The sequence below is a fragment of the Falco naumanni genome, chromosome 2 (assembly GCF_017639655.2).
Source record: "Falco naumanni isolate bFalNau1 chromosome 2, bFalNau1.pat, whole genome shotgun sequence".
Lineage (NCBI taxonomy): Eukaryota > Metazoa > Chordata > Aves > Falconiformes > Falconidae > Falco > Falco naumanni.
Window position 1 is genome coordinate 65,848,629 of NC_054055.1, and position 24,457 is coordinate 65,873,085.

Consider the following 24,457-nt stretch of genomic DNA (forward strand, 5'->3'; position numbering starts at 1 on the left):
ATCACCCCAAATAAACAAACAAAACCTCCAAGGTAGTAACACAAAATAATGGATCCCCAGATGCAGAATAAAACAATATCAATAAGCTACTTAAATAAGCTTTTGTTCTTCATAATGAAACAAAATACTTCCCAGATTTAAAAAAAACCCACAAACCTATCTCTAAGCACATACAGACAAAAATCCCACATTTACTTGAACCTGTAATTATTGCTGACATAGTAAAGCTTTTGGTGTCAAGCACTTCTCTACTTTTAAGAGAAAGCCTGAAGAGAGTGTTTAATACTAGTAAGATCATTGAATGGACTTAAAAAAAATAATGAAAGAAAACATAATTTCCATTCTGATGAATGGATTAATACAAGTAACAAAGAAGGATACTTCTCTCTGAAAGATAAATCCAGAAATAGTAATACAAAGTACTTTTATAAAAAAGCTTTTAAGCAGTTTGGAAGGAATTTGGAATGCTTTGCTTTATTTCTTCATAAAATACTTTGAATGATCTAGACAGTCTGCAGAACCTATCATTGAAAAGTTAACATTTCATTCCAACACGCTTTGTAACACTGGCAGCCTTGGCCATTCTGGGAAAGGAGCCACAAACAGTTCCTGGTACTCCAGTCCTGGACATGAACCAAATAATTTACAGCGTTCTCAGGGTGATTAGGAGCAGCTCCACTGGACAAAGCTGAGTATCTGAGAGGTACTTGCATGGATAAGATGCAACACTCAACACACTGTTGACAGCGGAGGAAATGGGTTTTGCTTACTGACCACAAGCTTTTGATGCTGATGAGATATATAGCCTTTAATGTGACCCTGGCAGGAGAAAAGGACAGCGTTAGTACTAGAAGCTGGTAACACAATGCCCACCACCCCAGCTGTCTTCAGATTACATCAAGCAAAGACATGTAGGTACAGTCAATCACCACTGCACTACTGTACTTTGTATCTATAAGGATCCAATTTATGCAACTGGGTCAACTCAAAGTAAGCAGTAAGTTGGAACCACAACCACGTTTGCATACTAACGGTGCTGTCAGACAGAGCCTGCTGTCAGGGCCCCCTGCTGTGCTTGCTTAGGTTTCCTTGAAGAGACAGAGTGCTACAGAAGCATTTCTGAATTTACTCTTGCTCACTTTAAAATGAGGATTTTATCACTATTCCATACCAAATAAAGTAAATTACACAATACTTCCTTTTCAGACATAGTTTGTAACACTGAAAAAAATCTTCCAGTGACCTAATCCCACCCTTTGTTACTGCTAGACCAAATAATCTGTCTCAGAAATAGAGAAGTGGTTCATTTCCTTGCTAACACTGCAATGCTGCTCCAAAATCTCTGATTTATTAGAAATCTCCAGATTTCAAGCCTTTATCTGTTCACAAATAGTTGAGATTCACTTAAATATGAAATAAACCCAAAGAAATCTGGTTTTCATTTTTTCTGATGTTAGAATGTCAAGAGTCTCCCCTACTTCAAATGCGGAAGGAACAAATCCCTTTTGGTCCCAGATACAATTATCATATTTTTGAATCAGTATTTATGCAGATATAGAAATGTTGGTACTAGATTTGTAATGTAAAATTCAACTTCCGTTTAACTGGTTCCTGCAAAAGAGGCACCCCTCAGGGCAAACGAAAACATTTCACTTGGGGCACAAGTCAATCAACTTTTTTACACAAGAACACTGGGATTACTGATATGTTTTTGTAATGAACTTTTGCTCTTTACCCAATATATTTTACTGTCTGAAGTCTGGAAGGACCAGACAGCAAGTGGTCATCACATACCATGTATATAAGGTTAGCTAAAATGCACTGGACTTCATCAATATCAACATCATCTACTTGCATGAATTTCAAGGCAAACAGAAAGGCATCTAGAGATAGCTGATGGGTTTTGAGTAGTAAGTATCTGAAAGAAACAACAGGGAAAAAATCTGTTATTGAGAAACGATCACTTAAAAATTCTGGTTCTTAGAAATATGGCCTTTCTATAATAAATTCACTCTAACAGGAATTCAACTCTCAGAGAGAACAAAGGAGCGATCTCAGTCCTAGGTGAAACTGTATTAAATATGCTTTTGCAAAAACATAGCTTTTGTTACACTTACACTTTCTTGAAGAGATTTCTGTATGTGATGATTTTCAGCTTCTCAAGGATAAGAAAGATTCCACATCGAATAAAGAAGGTCTCATGCTTTGTCAGAGCATCATTCAGTAGGAGAAGATTGCCTTCGCTACAATGATGAAGAAATGAAAACATGAGAGGGTCTCACCCAAACGAGAAAAGAACTTGCCTGACTTGGTAGGAATATCCTCCCCTTGCCTTCCTCAGTCATCCCGAATAAACAGATTTTACTTATTACTTTTTTAACTAACACACAGCACAATAAAAAATCATCATACCTCACAGCCTTTGTTACTTCAGCAAACTGCATAAGGTCATACTTTTTTAAGAGCTGAACTGTTGGCATATGGCCCTGAAAAATAAAGTTTCCACGTTTTCCAGGGTAAAGTCAAATGCCTTTTAAATGTAATCTAGTAAGCTATAAAAACATTTGTTAGAGAAGAAAGACTCTAACATGGTATTATCCAGTAATATTTAATAACATTTGAATATTACAATATTAAATTATTTTAATATTTTAATAACAAGAGTTTAATAATTTTTTTTGCTACAGAATAAGACATGAATAAAAATATGTGTAAGACAACCCTTGTAGCTCAAGTCATGGTAACTACCTATTTATCATGGTTTAGGGAATCTTAGTATTTCTTAATGCTGGGGAACAGTTCTCACACTCGTAAAATCAAGATCCTGTGACATGCGGCCTAGGCAAATCCAAATTTTATGTCGTGGGGCTGTATGATTTCATCTGCAAACAGAAGAACCATGGGAATCCCAAGCATTACTAATAATATGCAGTATTTCACATTGTCCAGTGCTAGCTCAGTCTGTACCAGAATTTTTTTTCATTATGCCTCTATGCAGAAATAAATATGTCCCCTCAAAAAACCAAACCAAAATAAAACAAAGAGATGGAAAGTTTAAGTTTAGAGAAACAAAATCAATTCTCATTGCTAGATCAGGTAAGACTGAACCAGCTATATTATCAAAAAGAAACTTGTTGTTTTCCCCCTGCACAGGAGAGATCAGATTGCACTCTGACTTGGGTCAGACTTTAAATTTAGTTACCATCATGCTGTGCTGTTGCTACCTCCTTTCCTGGTTGGAGGATTAGCTGAGAGCAGAACTCAGCTGCATAGTTACTGAGAGCTGCTAGGAATAAAAAAAACCCCAAAACATCCAAGCTATTTTAGTACAGTTTAAGGTTAGTGTTAATGTTTGGGCTCTGATACAGTGACCTTTATCTGGTTCTTTAGCACCTCTTGTACACGAGAACTGTTCCAGAAAAGCCACAGTAATTCTAGGCACTAATGGACCCACCAGTTTAAGGCACCCAGTCAGGACTGGGACAAAGCTTTTAGGAAGACTGTTAGGTTTCCCTTATCAACCCTACCGTTGATTGATCTGAAACCAACCAGTAAGAAAGTCAATAATTAAAAACAGAAGCCAATTATCACACCCACTGTGCTTCCCCTTTATGCACTTGACACTGCAAGGGACTGGAAAGGGAGCACTGAATGGAAAAGGGAGGATGGTCATAAACAGGTTGGGACAAAGGCAGAAGATGGCAACGCACAGAAGCGGGTGATAATGACATTCTCCATAGGTAACTTTGGTAATAGAGCCAGGAACAGGAAACTCTAACATCTAGTTCTTGTCCCCCCAGTTACACTGAATCACATTGTTAACATAATCCCACGAACTCAGGGATACACAAATGCTAGCACAGCACATGGGAAAGGACAGGAACAAGAAATGGAGACATGCTTAACTTTCTAATAGAAAGATGAAATGATCAAATAGTAACCAGTCTTCACTGATTTGTTCAAAATCAAAATGCTCTACTTCATGACCCTTCTGACATGCCTCAAATGGACAAATGTACAAGGTGCAAGCAGAAAACCCAAAGATAGGAATCCTTTCACTTCTGTGGCAAACTCCCCTCAACAGTCTTCAGCCATGTGTTTGCACATCCTCCTTCCCTTCACCAGGTGAAAGAAGCAAACAGATTCGTACTAGTGAATCCACACATTCTCTGGCCCATCTGTACACCAGACAGGCACTCTGCTACATGATGTAAGTTACACTGTTAAATGCTTCCCCAAAGAACTCAAATTTATCTTTATTACAGAGGTAACCTCAGTTGCATCTTTAGGAGGGGTAGGAGGAAGGTAGGGGGAAAGGAGGCTGGGGGTTTTGTTTGTTTGTTTGTTTGGGGTTTCCCCCCCTCTTTTTTCTTTCTTTTGTTGCTACAAATGACAATTCAATGTTTTTTGTCCTCACACAACAAAGTGTGCATATGCTGGCTCTTATGGCAGTTAGGCACAGAAAGCCTCTGAATTCCAGTAAGGGAAAAATAAGAACAGTACTGAGCATCAGTTTGGTTATATGTCCCTAAAAAAGTATTTAGAACTGTAACATCTACTCACCAACAACATTTTTACTGGAAGCAGGTAGATCAAAATCATTCTTTTGTTCTTCTGGCTTGAGCGGTGACAATGCTCAAAGGCAAACGACAGATACTCTTCAGCTGCAGACAAAAATAAGAGAGCTAGTAACATGAGTCAACAACAAAAATGGATTAAAACTGTAACACAAATTCTGTGCTCAATGTCCATCTCTAGCTTGAACCCATGACATTTGAAATTCTATTAAAAAAAATATCACACCAATCAAAATACATTAAGAAAAAAAAATACAAAGTATTACCAGAAAAGTATGTCCTCCTTCAGAAAGACAAAGAAAACCTGTCAAGGTCTAGATGTCAGAGGTAATAGCCACAAGCAATATTGGAATTCTCAGCTCATTTTAGTAATATTATGCGCTACTATTACAGGAGGGGAGAATCTCAAGAAGCGGTGATGCAACCAAACTCTTTTTTCTAAATTCATAGCTTAGGTTCTTCAGTGGATGTAAGCTGCATGCGATGCACCCACCTGCTGAGCTGCAGAAACATGCCAGTGAGATCACGCAGCATGACAACACGAAAATCCCTCATCACTTTTCACTAAAAGAGGGCAAGCCTGAGAGGCAGAAGACACTGTATAGAGTAACAAAACCAGCTCCAAAATAGATTTTGGTCAGGGGCTTCAGTTAGCAATGAAAGTTGTGCAACTTGCCTCTAGAAGCATTTCTACTAACGACTTTTAGAAACCTCAGAAATGCCGTTTCTACACCTTCCAAAACATGCACTGAGAAACTAATTCTACAGTACAGGTTGCTGAAGATTTCCTACATGGCATACAGCAACTTCAAGAGGACAAGAGAGTCGCAAAGCCTCCTTTGTGAAACATTCTACAAACCTGTTCTTTCAGATGTTCATACATTTTATTATGCATGCACATAATGCATAAGACTACAAAGAACTTTACTGACACTAATATTTTAAAACTGGGCATATACTACAATCAGAATTGTCATGTAATCTCACCTCCGACCTGACTCAGCCTAGGGGCCTTGGATCTTTCAGCGCGACCTTCGCTTTGATCAATGCAAACACAATTGCACCTTCTACACACATTTTGAGTCACGCGCACATGACATCAGCCAGACTTCACACCAAGCAGCAGGACTTTAAATCTATCTTATTGGCACACAGTACCTTGCTTAAAGTCACTGTCAAACATGGCTTTGCGTCCAACATAATATCGGTATGTCACTCGCTGTGCCATACTATATTCATCTTTCAGATTTGAGCTGTCAATTGCTCTGATTAAGGGCTTACATAGATGGAGCTTGTTGATCTGTTAAAAAAAAAGATTTAATTTTACTCAGAGAGTTTAGATAGATGGTATCATATAAAAAAGGATGGGTTTAACTTAGAATATGAAATACAAAACACAGCTTACCAGACTTGAACCCTACCTTAAAATAAATTTTAAACAGCTGATTCACAAGAAATAACATTCCCCACTTTTTGGAATCCTCAATGCCTGCTCGACTGTCATAAGAAGAGAAAAAAGAAAAAAACCTACTAGTATTGAACATTGTAAGAAAATAATGATTTTGTCACAGTTCAACCCCAGCCAGCAACTAAGTACCACACAGACATGTGCTGTTCATCCTTATGGTAAATTCCCTCCACAGATATTTCATAGATTTTTAGGGTAAAAATAAGCGTCTGAAAATAAAAGTCAGGGCCACACTCCTTCCATACCAGCACTGTCAAAACAGAACATGTTTCCATCCTAAACAGCTCTGCTACATTTTTTCAACGTAACAGAAAAATGCCATGCAAAATATTATTCACCTGCATCAAGGTCCTCACTCCAGTCTGCAGGTAACACATACGCTAGCATAGCAGTTGCTTGTAACATTCAAGGTGAAAGATTTTCTCCACCTAAAAAGTGTTGAAACTGCCAAGATTGGAAACCAGAGAGTGACCTCTTTTTCACCTGATTACAATGAAGCAAACTTGACAACTAAGAGGGCACAAAAGCATTAATGATCTTTCCTGAGAAACAGGGACATAATTAGTTCCTCCCAACAACATCTGCTAGAAGTATTAAACCTGAAGGGAGGCCTCTCCAGCTGTAGTTAATAGTCAACAGAGAACAGACTATAAATGAGAGGAAACGAGCCTCAGAAATGTTCATTCTTACCTAGATACAGACTTAGTAAGTGGGAAAATCTTACAAAGTTCAATACGTTCTTAACAATTTAATAGTCCAAGTTCTGTAAAGGATCTTTCACTTACGTGTCACTGGCACAGACTCGAAAACAGCTCATCAGCAGTTCTGCTGCTTTTTCCAACATGTCACCAACTTTGCTCTTCCCTTTCTTCACTAGCTGTTGATCTGCCTATCATTACACAGCAAGAAACAATGTGTAATTCTACATACTGTTTTGTTGCATGTAAACAGTTCAGTTCCTTAATACAACATTTTATAAAGTACTATAGCAATAAATTTTTCATGCCTGCTATCCCCCAAATCTAGAAGGCAGTCAAGCTCAACAGAATAAAAGAAAAAATCTGGAGAGCCTCCTGAACATGTACCAAACCTAATGCACAGGAGGATTGTCCACAGCTGAATTGGAGCACTACACTTCAACAAGTCTTCAAAGACCAAGAGTCTTGCAAAAAAAATGTCTTTTGAAAAAAGCAGACTAAAATGATTACCAGTTACAGAGTTTGAGGTTTGGAATTTATAATTAAGCTTATTACTACAGCCACAAAGGCTGTATTTTATTTCTAAACCATATTCAACATTTTCTAGTAGTAACACACACTGCTAGGACCTGGGACTTTCAGAAGAAATGGAAAACATATGTCATAGCAGCAAGAGAAAAAAATAAATGAGTTGCCAACACATGGGAAAGATCTATGCACTGATTAATGCAGAACTTAATAAAGAAGGGCAGGGGGGAAATGGCAAGTAGATGTTTACTGTGTGTTTTCTAAAAAGTTTTACTGTAACGTTTGCATTCTCACTAGCTGAAATGTAAGGAAAAGAAATGGAAATGCATCCTCTGCTGCAGAAGTCTTCTCTGCATCTGCACCCTTTGAATATACCGAAGTCAGAAGAGTTCAAACACTTCCAGTACGACTGATCCCACTGTCCCACTTTCCCCTTTCTCATACATCTCAGATATACAAATTTGCCACATTCAGACTGAGAATTGAGACTTCTTACAGAGCAGACACGCAACCACAAAAAGTATTACCTGTGCAAGCATATCAAATGTGTCATTTTGTGGGTGTGTGGGCACAAGAAAGTGCTGAGTGGACAAATGCTGAAAACACTGGATATTGTGAAAACATTGGATATTGTCAAACTCTAACCTAACTGGAACTCTAGCTTCACCTCTTCAGGTAAAGTGAGTAGGAGCAAGATCACAACCCTGCCACTTACCTTGGCCTAGCAGTTCTCAACAGATCCCTACACAAGCTACTTCAATTCACTAGCCTGAGAAAAATAATGTAAATTGGGCGGTTTTTTGCTTATCAGCAGTTGTATCAGCTCAGCAAGGGCTCCAATGAGCACCAAAAGCAGTACACAAAGCTGGAAATGGGGAAAAGAGGCAGAAACTTCCCTCTTCAGATGGGGTGAGTGGTTAGATTATCTCAGTTGGCTGAGATATCTCCACACTTACAGAGATCTCCACCAAATCCCAAGGATAACACCTGGAAATAGTGAGTAGTGCCACCATGCTACTCTATAAAGACAGTACTTAATCACTTCATATGCTCTAAGCAACTGCTGTGAGTTGCATGCAGGTCCTTAGAACCTCTCTAGTTCAAGCTGCAAATCAAGATGGGCACACTAAGCAACCTAGTTTTTCAATAGGATTGGATGAATTTAGTGTGTCAACAAAATCTGAAACAATGTGTTAAACAGTACCTAGCAAAAACTAGGCTATGTAATGATGTCTAAAATATTTCCACCATGGAAACTCCTAACAGAGAAAAGTAACAAGCCTGTTAATCAGATATACTTACATTATTAGCAAAAATTCGAAGATCAAGGGCTACAGCATACATAATAGGTAAAGCCCTAGGAAAGTAAAACACTATATTTCACATGTACAATTCATGCAATAAGTGAGACATGAGAAACAAACTTTTTTTTTTCCTAGTTGGTCATAAAACTAGAAAAGTATACATTCATCTTTAAATAAGAACTATGCACTTTTAAAAAGGAAAGACTTTCAAGACCTCAGAATTTCAGAAATACTACAATGGAGGAAGAATTAATTCTGAAACCTTTTTTACTGTGGCTTTAACAAAACACCATCTCACCTTGAACAAAATCTTTACTACTTATGGAGCATTCTACATAATTAAGCTCAGGTGTTTAGTTTTCACACTTTTGGACCTATAAACCCGAACAGGCAGCAAAACTAATTAGGCTGCATTTAAGTATCACTGGAGATAAATAAAAACTATAGGCACAATTTTAGTTTGACTACCATGGTATTGTACTAGGGAAAGATGACAGTCTAGTTTCTAGCAGCTCTCTATGACGCACTCACCAGTTTTCTTCTTTATGTGCCTGAAATGCTCGCAGGAAAGATGTATTGTATTTAGGAGAATTTTAAATGCTATGAAGTTAAGCACATATTTAAAAACCAGCAGTTTAATGGTACTGTATATTGCTACATGAAGGGGTAGAAACCAAAAAAGCAGGAAGTACATGAGGAGTCAGGATGCAAAGGCACAGTAGGGAAGTATGTGAGCACAGCCACACACTCCTCTGTGTGGTAGTAGCAGTAAGAAACACTGGGCACTTAAAGAGGTAAGATGGCTTTCTTTATAGGTATCTTCCCCTCTAGTCAAGGACAAACTGGGAGGTGTATTAATGATCTAAGGGTTTCCTATGCTGTGTGAGAAATTAATTTTCTATTCTAGAGCCAAGCGACAAGTCCTACAGAAAGCTGAGTGTACCTGGACTTCCTTGCTTAAGAACCTACACAGCTGAAGTGTATTTGGAAGCAGACCGCACTCCATTAGATTTTGAAAGGGGTAAAGATAACTTAGCCTACAAGACGACACACAGTTCATCTGAAAACAATATACAAGTTTCATGGAAAAGGATATTGGACAATAACTGTTTGGCATTTGTATGCTTCTACGAAGTCATGGTTTCCAACAGCATAAGTACACCTGCCAAAGAAAAGGTGTATTAGTGCATCAGGAAATATCATATACCTAAGACAAGTATTTCTTTTTTGCTTCTTACCAGGCATAGAGCTTTACAGTTTATTTAAAAGAGGCACAGAAATATGATCAGAAATGTTCCTAACAAAATGGAGCAAGTATTTTAACACAGCACTAAGCCTGATAATTGTAGCAAACTGATCCAAGAGGTGAACAGGGATTCGTTTCTCTAATATGGACAGTACAAACTGTAATATGCTAATGCTTATTGAACCTGTCACCAAGATTAACACAAATAAAAAAATTTCCATGACTGTTGAAAGTGAACTGAAGACTGTGTTAATGAAGAATTTTTTTAAATAAAAGCCTCACAGAATTACTTAGGTCCTAAAGCTGTCTTAAGAGTACTTCTAGGACTAAAATTCCCTTTTAAAAATACTTACTTCCCTTACTTATTTCACTGTAAATTCTTGTGTAGCTAGTAAATGCAGAGCAAAGGAAACAGCAAACACCTAAACGAAAGCTGTGTCAATGGCTATACGCAGATGACTGCCAGGTACATGAAACAAACTTTACGTGGAGAGGAGAAAGGTGGTCTTTATTTCCTGCAGTTCTAGCATTATTTATAAGAGTAATAAATACCAAGTTTTCAGATGTAAGCCCTTTAAAATAACTAAGTAAACCCAAGGATTTCCTTCATCCCTGCTGGATACCTCACAACTGACTTTACATTCCCAGTCCATCTTTACCTTAAGTGGGCTGCAAACATTTCATCATATGGTGGTTCCAAAACTTGTTGACACTTCTCCTCTGGAGTTGGAAGCTAAATACAGAATAAATTAATGAAACATTAAAGGAACATCCAATGCACCAGAAACAGAACACAATATGGATATTTTGTCATGGCAGTTTTATGCATATATGACTGCTACCTGTCAGTATCTTACGTTACATTAATAATCACAGCCAGCATAATGAATTGCTAGCATGCATTCTGTCTCCAAAACCTGATCAGAGCTAGTCTTAAATAAAAGCATCTGAAACACATATATCACAAACGCTGGAGCCTGGCTACCCACTGTTTATTCCTTTGTAGTCACTTCCACTGTGCCACGTTACTAACTAATGTAGACCTGGCCAGAAGGTCCTGCTCTGGCCTATGAAACATCTCTGAGGTTTGTTTCCAATGGAAAGGAAACCATATAAAGAGCTAAGAAAACCAAAAGCAAAACAAAAGAAAGGTCAAGAACAGATTCTCACCTGTAGCCTTGGGTTGGCAACATGTGGATGTTTAAATGATACTAATTCTGCGCAAAATTGTCCATCTCTGCTGTCAATGGCTTCTTGTACCTACCAAAGAAAACAGACATATTACAGAATCAAATCTGGCCACAGCCACACATATTTACACATGACAACAGAAGCCATGTTCTGTTACCAAAACATGTTACCACTGTTCATCAACATCAATACCAACTCAAATGTGAGTTTTTAAAGGTTTAAACCAGAACTAATCAACACTGTACTTTCAATAGACCCGTTTTTCACAAAGGTATCAGGGGAAGGTAAGGTGAACACTATTGGTTTTCTCCTTATTTGTAGGATACAAGCAAACCAGAGACTCTCCAAACAACTTGGGTGGGTTTAGCATCATAGAACAGGAGTTGTGAGCCAGATTTGGTTAAGCTTTTAAAATTCCAGTTACACTTATAGGCATCAAACATAAATGTGAAGGCATAAACAATAAATGAAGACAAGTAGATTAAATGCATAGCTGTCATTCCAAAGGCAATGTCTGGTATTAGAGTAGCATCTGTATAGAATACTGTTGAAACCTGTCAGGACTGTAAATGTTATATTCTGTGGGAGAATGGCTTAATTCTGCTTCCTGCTCAAGACAACTCCTTGTAAAACATAGTGTCTGAGCAGCTTATTGTGACGTCAAGCTAGAAACTTCTTCAGTTGTGGAAGTAGTTTTAGATATTACTTCTTAAGAGTTCCTTTCCCACTGCTTGTGCTTTATTTTTCTATTTTGTGTCCTGACAGGAAAAGAAGAAAAAAAAAGTTTGCTGCATGGAAAATTCATACCAAATGGGAAAAATCATAGACTAAAATAGCAAAGGAAGCAGGAAAAGAGTGAAAACCAACTGCTTAAACTCCTTCAGAGACTGATGGGGTTTTTTAATGTAAAGGAGAGCTAATTTTTTGTTTTGGAAGTAGTTTTTCTTATTAAATGTAAAACGGACTGGCAACCAGACAAGATGCCGAACTTTCAGAGCATATCACTGTCCTGAGAGATCTGAGCTGCTCCAGTTTTGAGACTAAAACCCAAACAATTACTGGTTTTGTGCCCTTCAATTGACTTGAATGATCTCGACCAAAGCGAGTATGATGGTAACAAAGATGGAAATAGACAGTTCAGGAAGAAGCAGTAGGAGTGGTCACACTAAAAGCTTGACAGTGAGGGTTCTGCCCAGCTGCCCTCATGACCCTGCTCCTGCCTATCCTCCACACCACACACAGCGTCTCTGCACTCTGTATTCCTTAAATCCCTGTATTTCTTGAATCCTCGAGCTGCATTTGTTACTACACAGACACAATCCTACTACATCAGTTCTTATGGATAAATTACTTCACTATCCATTATATCAGTAACCATTGCACTTCAGGAATTCCAGCTACACATCCTTGGCACACAGCTGGTATACTCAACACAGACTGAAGTATATTCCTTTACCATGTCACGTGTTCTAGGTTGATTTACTTCTTAAGGAAGAAAACATATTTACAGCAAACAAAAACAGATGCACATACTCTAACATGTGCCCACAAATAACAACAAGAAAAACTTGCTTACTTGCTGCAAATACTGATTTATGGTGATGTGCGCCATTAAAATGTAAGTAGATGAGGCAGGATTCGCAAATGAAACGCAGCCGTATCACATTCTGCAAAATAAACGGGAGTTTCCGAGAACAGCAAAGCGAGAGCATCCCATCACAGGTGCCCTCTCCCCTCCGAGGGCACACGGGGACTTCATGGAACCTCTCGGTGGCGGGCAGCTGCTGCCAGCCTGCGCCTACACAACCACGGGGAAAACGGCGCAGAGCCCAAACCCACGCTGCCGGCCGCCGGACACCGCGCGGAGGGGAAGAGCCCTGGCGCACAGGCCCCAGGAGAGCGGAGCGCCCCGGCAGCCGGCGGGCCCGACGCGGAGAACAGGCATCGGGGGGGCAGGAGGGCGGCGGCGGGAGGCGCCCCCCCCCCCCGCACCCCCCCGCACCCCCGGCGGCACCGCAGCCCCTCGCCCCCCGCAGCCCCGGCCTGCCCTACTCCCTCGCGAACCCACCCTCAAGCCACGGCACGGTACGGTACGGTACGGTACGGTACTTCCGGCAATGGGACAAGCTCTTCCGGCAACTTCCGCCGCACTTCCGGTACCCGGCAGGGCACAGGGCACGGGGCGCGAGCCAGCAGCCGAGCTAGCAGCCAACCGGCGCGCGCGCGCCCCGCGTCCGAGGGGCAGCGGGAGCGACGCGGCGAGTCACGTGACATCCACACCCCCAGCGGTAGATGCTGCCCACAGCGGTGCCCAGGAGGCGGGGCCTTTCCCCAGTAGCCAATGGGAACGCGCGATGGGCGGTGCCGAGGGCGTGCGTCAGCGATAAACCTCGTGTGCCGGGGCGTGCTGCACGTTCGCGGGTTGGGGGTGGGTGGGTGCGTGGGCCGGCGGCCGTGCTGCTGGAGGTTCTCCGCCCGCGGGTGGTTGTTGGCATTGTGGGAGCGGTGGCGCCTGCTCGCTGTTGTCCCCCCTGCCTAGTGAAGAAGGAGAGCAGTAGCCTCCGTGTGCTGGGGGCCCCGTGTCACTTGCCCAGGAGAAGCCCCCGGGCCACCCGCCTCCGTGCCCAGCCGGCCGTGCTGCCGGGGAGCTCCCTCCCAGCTGCGGGCGCTCTGAGCTCGGGACCAAAAAGTTAAATCAAGTGTTCAACTCCGCAAACCACGGCGACACGCGGTTCCTGCCGGGCGTCAGGCGTGTGACACGAGGGCGCGGCCAGGCTGTGTCTGGGCCGGCCGGGAGGCCCGGCCGGGTCGGGGGCCACCGCTCACCGGGGCGCGGGCGGGCCCCGCGGGGTGGGAAGCTGCTCCGGTGAGGCCGGGGTCAGTGCGGGGAAGGCAGATGCTGCTCCGGCCGCCCCTTGGCGCGGTGCCGCTCCGCGCCGGACACCAACGAACAGCGCCAGGCGAAGCAGGGGACACCGAGGGGCTGCGAGGCGGTGGCGGGGAGCCGCCCGCGGGGGCTGCCCCGGCGGGCGCGGGAGCCATCTTGCGAGCGGGGCTAGCGGTGCCTGAGCGCCGGGAGCGGCCCAGGCGCGGGCACAGACCCAGACCCAGCGCCCCGCGGCCGGAGCGGCCCAGGCGCGGGCACAGACCCAGACCCAGCGCCCCGCGGCCGGCTAGCCTGGCGGCCGGGGCGGCTGGAGGCGGGCGGCTGTCAGTGCCTCCCGGCCCGGCGGCACTTGGCAGCCACCCGCGGGCAGCCGCCGCGGTGGGGGAGGGCGGCTGGGTGGCGGCGGCGGAGGAGGAGTGGAGCGGAGGCGGGGACCAGCCGGGCCGGCCCAGCCCAGCGTCTTGCCCCGGCCGGACACAGCGCCCGGGGCGGAGATGGCGGACGAGCCCCAGAAGAAGCCGCACTTGTCGGCCTTGGTGGGACACACCAACGGGCTCACCAAGCCCGCCTCGCTGGCCGCCGCCACCCGCGCCGGGGGAGGAGGCGGAGGAGGAGGGGGAGGGGGAGGCGCGACCGCCTCTTCCAAGAAACTCGTGATCAAGAACTTCAGAGGTGGGTGCGGGCCGGGCCCTCGGCCCCAGCAGGTGCGCCCTGCCCCGCCGCCCGGCCCCGGGCCCGGCCCGACCTTTGTTTACCGCGGGCCCGGCCGCTCCCCGCCCCATCCCCGCGGCAGGCAGAGTCCGCGGCCCGGCCGGGTCGGTGGCAGGGGGGCCCCACCGCTGTCACCCGCCCCGCCGCCTTATCTGGGCGAGGGGAGGCTGCCGCCGGGCTGATAACCCTCCCCAGTGCCGTCACCATGGCAGTCCGAGGGCTTGCGGGGACACGCGTGGGGCTCCGTGCGTGGGGGCAGCGGGAGGAGCGGCGCAGCGACGACCTGCGCCCTGTAGGCAGCGGGCAGAAAGCCACCTTAGTGTCAGGACTAATTAAAGCAAGGCGAGGGTTACCTCGCTAAAAGTAACGCGGCGGTAACACGCAGCCCTGTGGCCGGAGCGGCCCCAGGCCGGCGGCGGGGCCGGCGCTGCCTCTGCCGGGCAAGGTCCGCACCCCCGCCCCGGGAGCACGGCGTGTGCGGGGCCGGCCGGCGGCGGGCTCCGCTGCGCCCCGCAAAGCTTTCTCCGCCTCGGGTGGAGCGAGTAGCCCTCTCCTTGTGCCAGGCTCTGAGCATCAAGCACAACACGGCTTGGCAAGGCTTAATGAGGTGGGGTGAGCGGGATTGCTCAGGCTCCCGTTGGGTGGCTAGCTTTCAGCTACCTGTTATCTTCCTTCACAGAAAGACCCAAATTACCAGATAATTACACTCAGGACACCTGGCAAAAACTTCACGAAGCGGTGGGAGCCATACAGAGTAGCGTTTCTATTAAATACAACCTTGAAGAGCTCTACCAGGTAAGGCGCATAGGGGTTTTTTTTCAGTTGAACAGAAGAAAAATTAACTGCTTTAGGATTTGCACACGTTTAATGTAACGTGTTTCAATTTGTTAAAAGCTGATCATGTTTCCTGAACTGTTCACTCCATACTCTGTTTCTAGTTAGTTGGATGTATCGGTTCCTTGGAGAACTACCAAAGTCAGGGCCCCTGAAAAAGCAGTTTGTGTTGGGAGATGTAGGAAGCTGTGCCTGGGCTGGCCTGAGGTTTAAGTCTTGATCTCTTCTACACGGTGCCAACTCAGGGTGCTGGAAACAGGGTGTTACTCTCACTGGGTTATGCAGATACATATTTTGTGATGATTCCTCTTTTGTGTGTGCTCTGGACTCTTGTGAATAGTAATGTTGACATATTTGTTATTATTAGATAATAACAGTTAGCCTTTTGGCATCAGTGCCCTTTGGGGAATTAAAAAGAAGCGTGACTGAGTGGGCAGCAAACTGTCAGTTTATCTGTGTTTCAGATTACTGTCACATTTTCATAACAGTTGTGATCTTAATTTTATTATTAAAGTGGTGAAAAAATAGCTGGAATATTTGGACTACTGGAGCAGGGGCTAGGGAGGGTAAAAGAAAGATACTTCTTTCCTTCTGCTTCCTCCATTTATATATGGTTTAGTTCTGTGTTATTTTAAGTGTATGTGCTTTCAGGTATCTAACAGCAGTAGTAATTTTTTACAGCGATGTTATAAAAATTGCTGATGCACTAAGTTGTGCTATGTAGTTTTAGTTAGTTTTCAGTTTTCTGTGAGTGCAGGTGTTTGATCTGCAGATATGGATGCCATCGCCAGATCAAGACTGAGGACATTATTATACTCCCCTGAAATTTTCTAAATGTTCAGTTGAGGTAGGTTTGATGTTGTCTGCAAAGTGCAGACTATAAAGGAGGAGAAAGCCAGCAGTCCATATTGGTTCCATGCTCAAGAAAATCAGGATGAATCTGAGAACTGACTATACTTGTCTCTGTGATTAGTTAGGGTATGTAATATATGGGTCTAAAATGGCTGATTATGTAAATACCTATTGACGTAATATAATTTATTCCCTTTAGATAGATGACTGGACTGTGATAAATTCATCTATTAACACTTGCAGGTTTTCAGATTTTGAATTACATAATACATTTTAAGGTTTTAAACTCAGCATTTGAAAAATCCTGCATTTTTATGCCTAACTAAAGAAAAAAAAAACCAACCCCCAAACCACAGATGCTTTGAGCATTACCTAACTTGTTTTCAGAAGCTCAGAAATGAGATTATGGTAATATAGCTATGAAATCGTCAGGGTAGAGACTGGAGTTTTGGCAGAGGAAGAGGAGAGAGATTTCAGATAAACTATGAAGGGAGAACCATACTTCCTGCTTTTTTTCTATTTGCCTGCTTATTTGTAAAGACTGCGCAAGGCCAGTCCAATAATCTGTAAGGCAGTGATGCAAATCAGCAAGATTTCTGCACAGTGGGTGGTGGCGGTCAGTGTGGCTATGCATAGATAGGTACTTACTCTCCTGCAAAAGGAATAAAAGATGAAGTACAGCATCCTTTGGAAATCTGATCTGTACTTACAGGTCGTTGTCACTGCCTGTTGGTGAGCACAGAGTCATCCACAAGGGAAAATTTCTCTGTGTGCATCAGTTCTTATGCTCAGGGCTTTTTTTTTTTTTTTTTTTTTTTTTTATTATTGGAGTCTGACATTATAGGAGGAAGTGAGAGGCCTCCTGGAGTTCAGTGTGGTGAGCAGGCGGGTGTACCAGCCTGCCTTTGAACTTTCTGATTTATTTATTTAATTTGGCACGATGGCTGAGGAAAAACTGAAGAACAATGACAAGGCTTGGTGGGAAGCCTGAAGGATACTCCTTTCCAGACGTTGGAGGCAGCATGGGATCAGGCATGAAGGTGCTTGGCAGAAATGTCAGTAAGCAATGGGAGGGTGACAGCCAATTTTTTGTGACTGAAATAGAAATGATGTCTGGGATTGTTGGTAGATTGCACACATTTTGATAGAAGTAGCTTATATTTGATGGGATAGAGAAAGTGGGGCAGTGCAAAGACTTGACAAGTGAGGAGTGAGTGATAAAAATAATGGAATAAGAAAATTCCCTTTGCAGCAAGGTCCTAAATAACCTGAAATGGGGCAGCACTGCCCTTCTGGAGGACATAGAATAGGACATTGTAGCAGTGAAGGGAAAAAAATGATGAGAGTCCTGACCAGACTTTTATTTGGATGGATGGATAGGAAGAGCTATGTCTCAGGAAATATAACAAACTATCTGCAAAATATTATGTGTGAATGTTGTTTGTTGCTGATGCCATTTTGCTGATCTGTTATAAGACCAGATGAAAAACCTAACATAGGCGCTGTGTGATAGTGTTTTTTATTTTAATACTGTATCAAAATTGAGGACACCATAGGTGATGATCATTTAAATAAAATTACATGAGGTAAGTTAGAATTACCCCATGGGGACATCTCTGGGAAGCAGATTCACTTTGTGTTTTGGAAGAAAACTCTTCAGGATGTTAGAACCTATAGAGGAAATAATACAAGAAGTAGTAATAACCTGCATACTAAATTTTAAAAGAGAAGACTCTGCTCAAAACAAGCTGTTAAAAGGTTGATTTGAAACAGAACTTTTACTATATTTGTGTAGGTGAAGAGTCTGAGTGTTGTATTTCTCATATCTTTGTAGATGTGATAATTACTGTAGCTTTTTCCCAAACTATTTTTGTGCAAGATGGATAAAAGTCACATCAAATTTATTCAGAAGGAGAGGCAGCAAAAACTCTGAATGAAGCAAAAGGTGAAGGAGCAGGAGATTACTGGATTTCATGTCCCCCACCCCCAAATCAAAAAAGCAGAAACAGCTAGTAGAGGCAGTACTGAGGTGATAACGGCTGCAGATTGGAATATTAAGCCAGCACTGCTGCCCAAAGAAGCGGTCCCGTTTCCCACTCACCTCTCTCTCAGCCCACGCACTTGCTATCCCATGTGTTTGGGTGATCTTAAACTGAAACAGAGTGAAGAACACTTACCAAAACTTTGACGAAGAGTTATGTGCTGACATTAGGCACCATAATGTTTTATATTGCAAAGAAATAAGACACACCAAAAAGAAGCTAAAATTTGGGGAAAACTGAGTACAGGTCAAGCACAGGGAAAATACTGAAACTTTGCCCACGTTCGCTGACGCCATCAGAAAATTTGTCAACAAAATGTGACACTACAAATCCTCTGGAGCAAAAGAAAACATTCTTGGGTCTGGTTTAGTTGCCCAGGTGAAATAGTGCTTTAAATCTTAGGCAGTGTTCTCTGCGGTATCACCTCATAGCATAAAGGCAGTTGAGATGAAGACAAAGAAGAAACAGCTGGATTTTTAGTTCTGAAGACCATGTCCAACTCCTTTGGATAATTTTGTCTGAAACACTGAATGGCCAGAAATACTTACTGTAAACTTTACAGTTCTCACAGAACATTTGGCTGTCTTCATTGTGATTCATTTCATATGCTATGGTCTATTAATAAAATTATTGAAATACAGCACACAAAGTGTGCTTGGAACAAAGTCTAAATATAGGCCAGTGGTATCAAGCAAGGCTATGTTTTCTCTTGGCATTCTCATTGAGCTTCTTGTGAGGAAAAAATGTTAGTTGAAGACAACGTAACGACTGAATAGCTGAACAGCAGTATTCTAGAGGTGGCTGCATCTGGCTCAGCGCAGTCTAGGTCAGCCGCATAAGAACATGATTTACATTTAATGTAGTGACCGCAGGAACATTTGGTTTTGGGCAGAATCAGTCGTCTTAGTCAACTATGGGTAAATACTCAATGAAATCCCATGAGGTCCCAACAAATCAATTCAGGTCTTTATTTAAGGGTTAATATGAGGGGGTTTGTTGCTTTTTATTATTTTTCCCCCCTCAGTTTACATACCTTAGCATAAGTGTATGAATAAGTGGAAATACTCAGAAAGAAATAAGTTAGTAAAATGACAGGAAAGCGGGTATATGCATTTAGTGAGAGTGGGTGACATGTTTATGTTAAAGTTACTAAAAACAGAATATTTGGTGTGGTTGTGTTCCCCCCCAAAAAAGTACGTATGTGTGTGCATGCTGAAGGATGCACAAAATGGACCTACAGGAAGGGTTCTGCTGCTAAGCAGTATTCAGGGGGCGGGGAGTTCTACTAATGTTTAACAGCATGTCTGAAATACGACCCAGATGGTGATGGTGGACCTTGTTTGTACACAAAATCTGACAGTGTAAGAAGGGACCAAAATCAGAAAGAAATCATAAAGTCTTAATTTTTCTACCTAGTTTGGATAATTTCATTTTGATGTTTTGTTTGTGTGGACAGCTTGGACTGATAATGCTGGTATTTTTTTCTCTTTGTTGTTGACCTTGATTGCACAGGAAAAAAAATCAAGTTGTTTGGGTTTTTTTTCTCTCCTTCATAGTTTTTTTGTTATGTTTTGGTTTTAGGCTGTTGAAAATCTCTGTTCTTACAAAGTCTCTGCTACACTGTACAAACAGCTGCGACAAGTCTGTGAAGATCATGTGAAAGCCCAAATCCTTCCATTTAGAGAATATCCTTTTCTCGTGCACAAAAATGGTTAGAATGGGTCATTTAAATCATTACTTTTTAAAACAGTACTTTGTAAAAATTACAGCAGTAACTGTCAATGTACTAAAGAGGTTCTTTGACCACTTACATATTTTCAAATTGGGCATAAGCAGATTTAGTCATCTGGGTGAATAATTTTTGTGTACCGATAAGTAGCATGCTAGTAAGAATTTATTTATTTTAATAGGAATGAAAAATTTACACCACATCCAGAAAATTTCAATAGTACTGCAAGATTCAACAGCAAGTAGGGATTTTTATGGCAGGTGAGTAGTGGAGATGCTTACAGTAGCAATACTGTAAAATCACCGCTGTAATTTTCAGCAACAGTGTCTTCTGTAAAGGAATGCTTAAACATAAAGTACACCTGTTTGACTAATAATAACTACTGGTCAGCAGTGATGTGTCACAGAGGCATTTAACAAGCCCATTAGGTATTTTATGTGTATCTTGGGAGGTTTTTGGGAGACAGCTAAGGGTCAGGAGATCACTTGGCTGTCTTTGGATGCACAGAAACCTAAAGTTTTATGGTAAATTTCCCTGTAGTTTTCTGAAGTTACATTGCTGGGCTTTTCTTCTGGCTAAACTGGTCACAGAAGTGCCTGTAGATCTGCTCTGGACACCTGGGTGCAGCCAGTCCTATTTTCTGAATCCCGTTGTGCTTTGCATGCTGGTAGTTGTCTTTTGTGTAATAGCCTAGGGGTTGCACATGCTCAGGCAGTATATAAATAGTGTGTACCCACCTGGCTGTCCCCATCCATGTTCCTGGAGAGTGCCATACTGAACAGCTACTACAGTACTTTGGGTGCTAGCAGTGTTTCCCAGGTGTCTGTATGTATTTTATTAGCAGAAAATGATAGGTTAAAACAGGAAGAAGGAAGGGCCTTTATAAGGAGCCTTCTTTCCAGGTGAACCCTTTAAATGTGCTTTGGATCATTACTGTCAGTTTCTCAGTTCACTGCATTCCCCAGGTAGGTGCCGACTCTCATAAAGAGGATATTTTTTTTTTCTTTTTTCTTTTTTTCTTGTTATCTAAGTAAGTCCCAACATGGTCTTGGGTTGTGGGTTTTTTGAGTCCCAGGAGTCTGGTTTCTACATAGCATGTAAGAAACATAGGTACATAAACCAGTGCTGTAATTCACCTCTTACATGGCAGCTTATTTTTTCATTACATTTACTTTGATGCATTTAAAATCACTTCTAACTAAAAAGTACATTAGTCAGTAAATAGCCTTTTAAACGTAGCTGACCTCTGAGAACCAAATCTTAGTCTGCTTTAAAGTCTTATTTTTTGTGTCCCTGACTTTTCAGACTTCAGGTCATCTTCTGAAGAGATGTTTTAAAACTGGTGTTTTAAAACTTTGCTTTCTCCCTGCCCTCTGTCAGAGCTGGTGGTTTGGAGAGTTGAGAATTCTGTATTTTACTGGTATACCACTTTATATCCCAAGGACATGAGATCAAATTAATCAGATTTGGCCAGAGGGAGCTGGAGGTGATACTGTGCAGGAAAGGAAGGTAAAGCCACATTTGGATTTACTCATATGACACATGAAAATTCTCTTGTTCATAAATAACAGTTGGGTCTGTTGTGTAACGAAGAAAACTCTTACAGTTTACTTAGGGAGACCTGGAGATATATATGAAAAGAGCGGTATTTGGATTTGTTGAGGATTATTTAGAACTGTAACTGCTTTTAAGAGATTAGGGTCACTCCTCTTGTGCACAGTGTGAACTCGTTAAACAAAATAAACCTTTCTCTCCCTCTCACCTCAGTTGGTGACAAGGTTGTTTTTGACATTGGTGGGATTTTTTTGTTTAAATCTGTATCAAAGTTCTGCACTGTAACCACTAGATGGTATTACTGAAGAGCAGTGAGTGTTATTCCTTGAAAACGGAGGGAGGCCTTTTGGAGAGCTGCCAGCCCCTCTGCTGGGCACGAGCTCTGCAATTAATGGTTTATCCCTGGACAGTCACAGTAACATCAGAATATCCATGGAGCAGCTTTGCATAACGGCTGGCAAAGATGATCTCCAGAATCTGGCCTCAAAAGATACCGGCAAGCTAGTTTTCCTTAATAGGTGCTGTACAGATTCTCTGGATAGTCTTTTATTTTTAAAGAAGATAAATAAATGCTGGCAAGATCATTGCAGACAAATGGTAAGTTAAATGTTTGTTCAGAATACATAACCTTGAGGTGTGAAATCTGGCAAAAAGGAGTTTGTCATGGTTTTAACTTGGGACCGTGTTACACCATCTCCTCCAAGTTTCAAGCACTGCTTTTCACTTTCCCCTTTGCTAGCTGGGGGTGGTTGTGTTGTTGAAAACCTCTGTTGTGTTAAATCTGACTTTCATAGGTTTCATATGAAGTTGGAATATCACTCAGAACTATATTGACAACTGTTTTCTATGGGTGGAAAGAAAAACTTAACCAGGCTATGCTGAAATTGTTTGCAGTTTGTAATGTTAACTAACTGGAGAATCCACAATCTTTGCTTTATAGATAGCTCCAATAGCCAGGTTAATTTGTGACTTTCTGTTTACCTCCCGCCACCCCCGCCCCAAAGCAAGAAAAGCAAGAGATGATTATCCTGAATATAGGTCTAAGAAACAGGAAGGTTAAAATACTGAAGCTCTCTCTTTCTTCCTACCCTTTTTGTCCTCTAATTCCACAATGAATTATGTTATAGAAAAAAAATCCTCAAAGACATTCTGTGTGAATTGTCCCTTTAAGAATGCATCATTATAATTCTAAACCAGCATTTTACAGCAACTTTTCATTGCATTGTCACTTAGCTTTGGCTACAGATGCCCCAAATGGTTGAATTTCTATTTTCATTGCTCGAAACTATGTCAGCTTGAGAATTGCTTCAGAAGTAATGAAATCTTTTAAGGGAGGAGTAGGTGGACAGCTGGGGATAGAAATCTCTGTAGCTGGCCTGGGGGTGAGTTCGTTAGTTACTGACATCCTGAGTTATGCTAATGCTAAACTGAAAGCTGAGCAGCCTTTTTATGAGCAAAGTTAAAAATGGATTGTGAATGTGAAAGAGTAATAAGCTAAAAAAACCCACTTCATTCTTCTACTTCTTTAATTTAAAAAAAAAAAGTTATTTTGTACCTTCTTTCCCCTGTTAGAATTAATGTATCTATTTTTCTCATGAGTTTTGGCAGCTTTTATTATGAAAAGATCTGTTGCAGAGCTTATTACTGTTCCTGCCTAAAGCAGCTTTTTTTAAAAAAAAAAAAAGCAAAAACCATGGTAGCATGCTATTTCAGGGTGTTTACTGAATGTCTTGGTGGTACTGCTTGAGTAGCTTATGTATCTCAGTAGCAGTAAACTCATGACAGGCTAACAAAACTAGTTAATGGTTATGAATTTGAAAACTGTCTTGGGTGTAGATGACAATATGGTATAGTAATAGTATTAACATGAGTAAATTACATATCAGTGGCTGTAAAAATCACCATAAAAGTTGAAAATACATACATCCGTAATTAAGGTGCATGCCTATGTGATGTAGTTTCTCAGAAGTTGCTTTATAATTTAAAATACCACATGATGGTGAAAAGAAAAAAAATTTCTTTATATATTTTTCAGATCATGATCAGAAGCATTTTCTTATTTTTGGATCGTACATATGTACTTCAGAATTCAATGCTTCCTTCTATATGGTAGGTATCCATGTAAGTATTCCGCAGATCTTTAGAGTTTGACCATGCTATTACATTTGCAAAGACTGGAAATAAATTTTTCGCATTATATTTGATCTGTGTAATAGGTCACTAACATTTTGTGTTAATTTATGGAAATACATGTGCCAGTGTATATGTGTCATTTCCTCCTTCCCCAGGAATATTCATTGTAAAGTGAGGGTAAAACAAGAAAAAGGTCTGTGAACATACACTTAAAAGTACAGGCATTATATACACACACACACATATACATATATAGTTGTCACAGCCTGGGTGAGGCTGGTTGTGTGGAGAACTTCCTCAGGCCACTGCCTTTGCACCTTTGCACTGGCCTGGTATTACTTTAGGTGCTCCTGGTTTTGACAAAATTCAGCACTTAACTTCTTGCTCTGTTGGGTGTTTTTAAGTCAGCCAGATACACTGACAAGGTGCAGATCATCTTTCCAGCACTGGCCTCTTGAGAGCTGAGACCTGTGGCTCAGAGTGTTGAGATGCTGCTGCTGTACTCAGCACACCATGGTCACATCTGTTGGCATTCTGTTTTTCAGCATCCTTCCTGAGGGGCATTTTATATATTGCCCAAGCAAACAAATCCAGACTTTGCTGAAAATTTATGGTATTGTTATTCTGTCTAAAGCAAAAACATATGCAAGACAAAGCACTGAAGTAACAGTGTGCCTTTTCTCTGCCTGGCTGGCTTCTGTAC

At 42.0% G+C, this 24,457-nt stretch overlaps 2 protein-coding genes across 7 annotated transcripts in view; one reads left to right on the forward strand and one right to left on the reverse strand.

The window, feature by feature from the left end:
- Positions 1–455: 455 nt before the first annotated feature.
- Positions 456–13,271, reverse strand: PCID2 (PCI domain containing 2). Of its 2 annotated transcripts, XM_040584577.1 has the most exons (15): positions 13,081–13,271; positions 12,589–12,679; positions 10,992–11,081; positions 10,481–10,554; positions 9,672–9,737; positions 9,107–9,148; positions 8,574–8,628; positions 6,831–6,934; positions 5,999–6,074; positions 5,736–5,877; positions 4,564–4,664; positions 2,413–2,486; positions 2,118–2,243; positions 1,795–1,918; positions 456–819 (listed from the first exon to the last, which is right to left on the reverse strand). In XM_040584577.1, the coding sequence occupies exons 2-15, from the start codon at positions 12,622–12,624 to the stop codon at positions 730–732; spliced, it is 1,200 nt and encodes a 399-aa protein (XP_040440511.1). In that variant the 5' UTR covers positions 12,625–12,679; positions 13,081–13,271; the 3' UTR covers positions 456–729. The 2 variants fall into 2 exon arrangements, with proteins under 2 accessions (XP_040440511.1, XP_040440512.1); XM_040584578.1 differs by lacking the exons at positions 8,574–8,628; positions 9,107–9,148; positions 9,672–9,737; ... (2 more) ...; positions 12,589–12,679; positions 13,081–13,271 and adding an exon at positions 7,145–8,532.
- A 1,041-nt stretch (positions 13,272–14,312) lies between these two features.
- Positions 14,313–24,457, forward strand: part of CUL4A (cullin 4A) — a 40,893-nt gene continuing 30,748 nt past the window's right edge. The window contains exons 1-5 of one of the 5 annotated variants that reach the window (XM_040584582.1): positions 14,313–14,571; positions 15,290–15,405; positions 19,920–20,023; positions 22,149–22,218; positions 23,657–23,742. In XM_040584582.1, the coding sequence (XP_040440516.1) occupies positions 14,394–14,571; positions 15,290–15,405; positions 19,920–20,023; positions 22,149–22,218; positions 23,657–23,734 (546 nt within the window). In that variant the 5' untranslated portion in view covers positions 14,313–14,393 and the 3' untranslated portion in view covers positions 23,735–23,742. Of the gene's footprint in view, positions 14,572–14,884; positions 14,903–15,289; positions 15,406–19,919; positions 20,024–22,148; positions 22,219–23,656; positions 23,743–24,457 lie in introns of those variants that run through there. The other 4 variants (XR_005826494.1, XM_040584579.1, XM_040584580.1 and 1 more) reach the window with 4 other exon arrangements.

What these genes read in the sequence shown, in the direction of transcription:
- PCID2 (XM_040584577.1), bottom strand. Translation starts at nt 12,624, where the DNA reads ATGGCGCACATCACCATAAATCAGTATTTGCAGCAA. An exon ending in TAAATCAGTATTTGCAGCAA is followed by an intron (nt 11,082 to 12,588) that starts GTAAGCAAGTTT and finishes TTTCTTTGGTAG; the next exon opens with GTACAAGAAGCCATTGACAG. An exon ending in ATGTTTGCAGCCCACTTAAG is followed by an intron (nt 9,738 to 10,480) that starts GTAAAGATGGAC and finishes TTTCTTTGGCAG; the next exon opens with GTGTACTTATGCTGTTGGAA.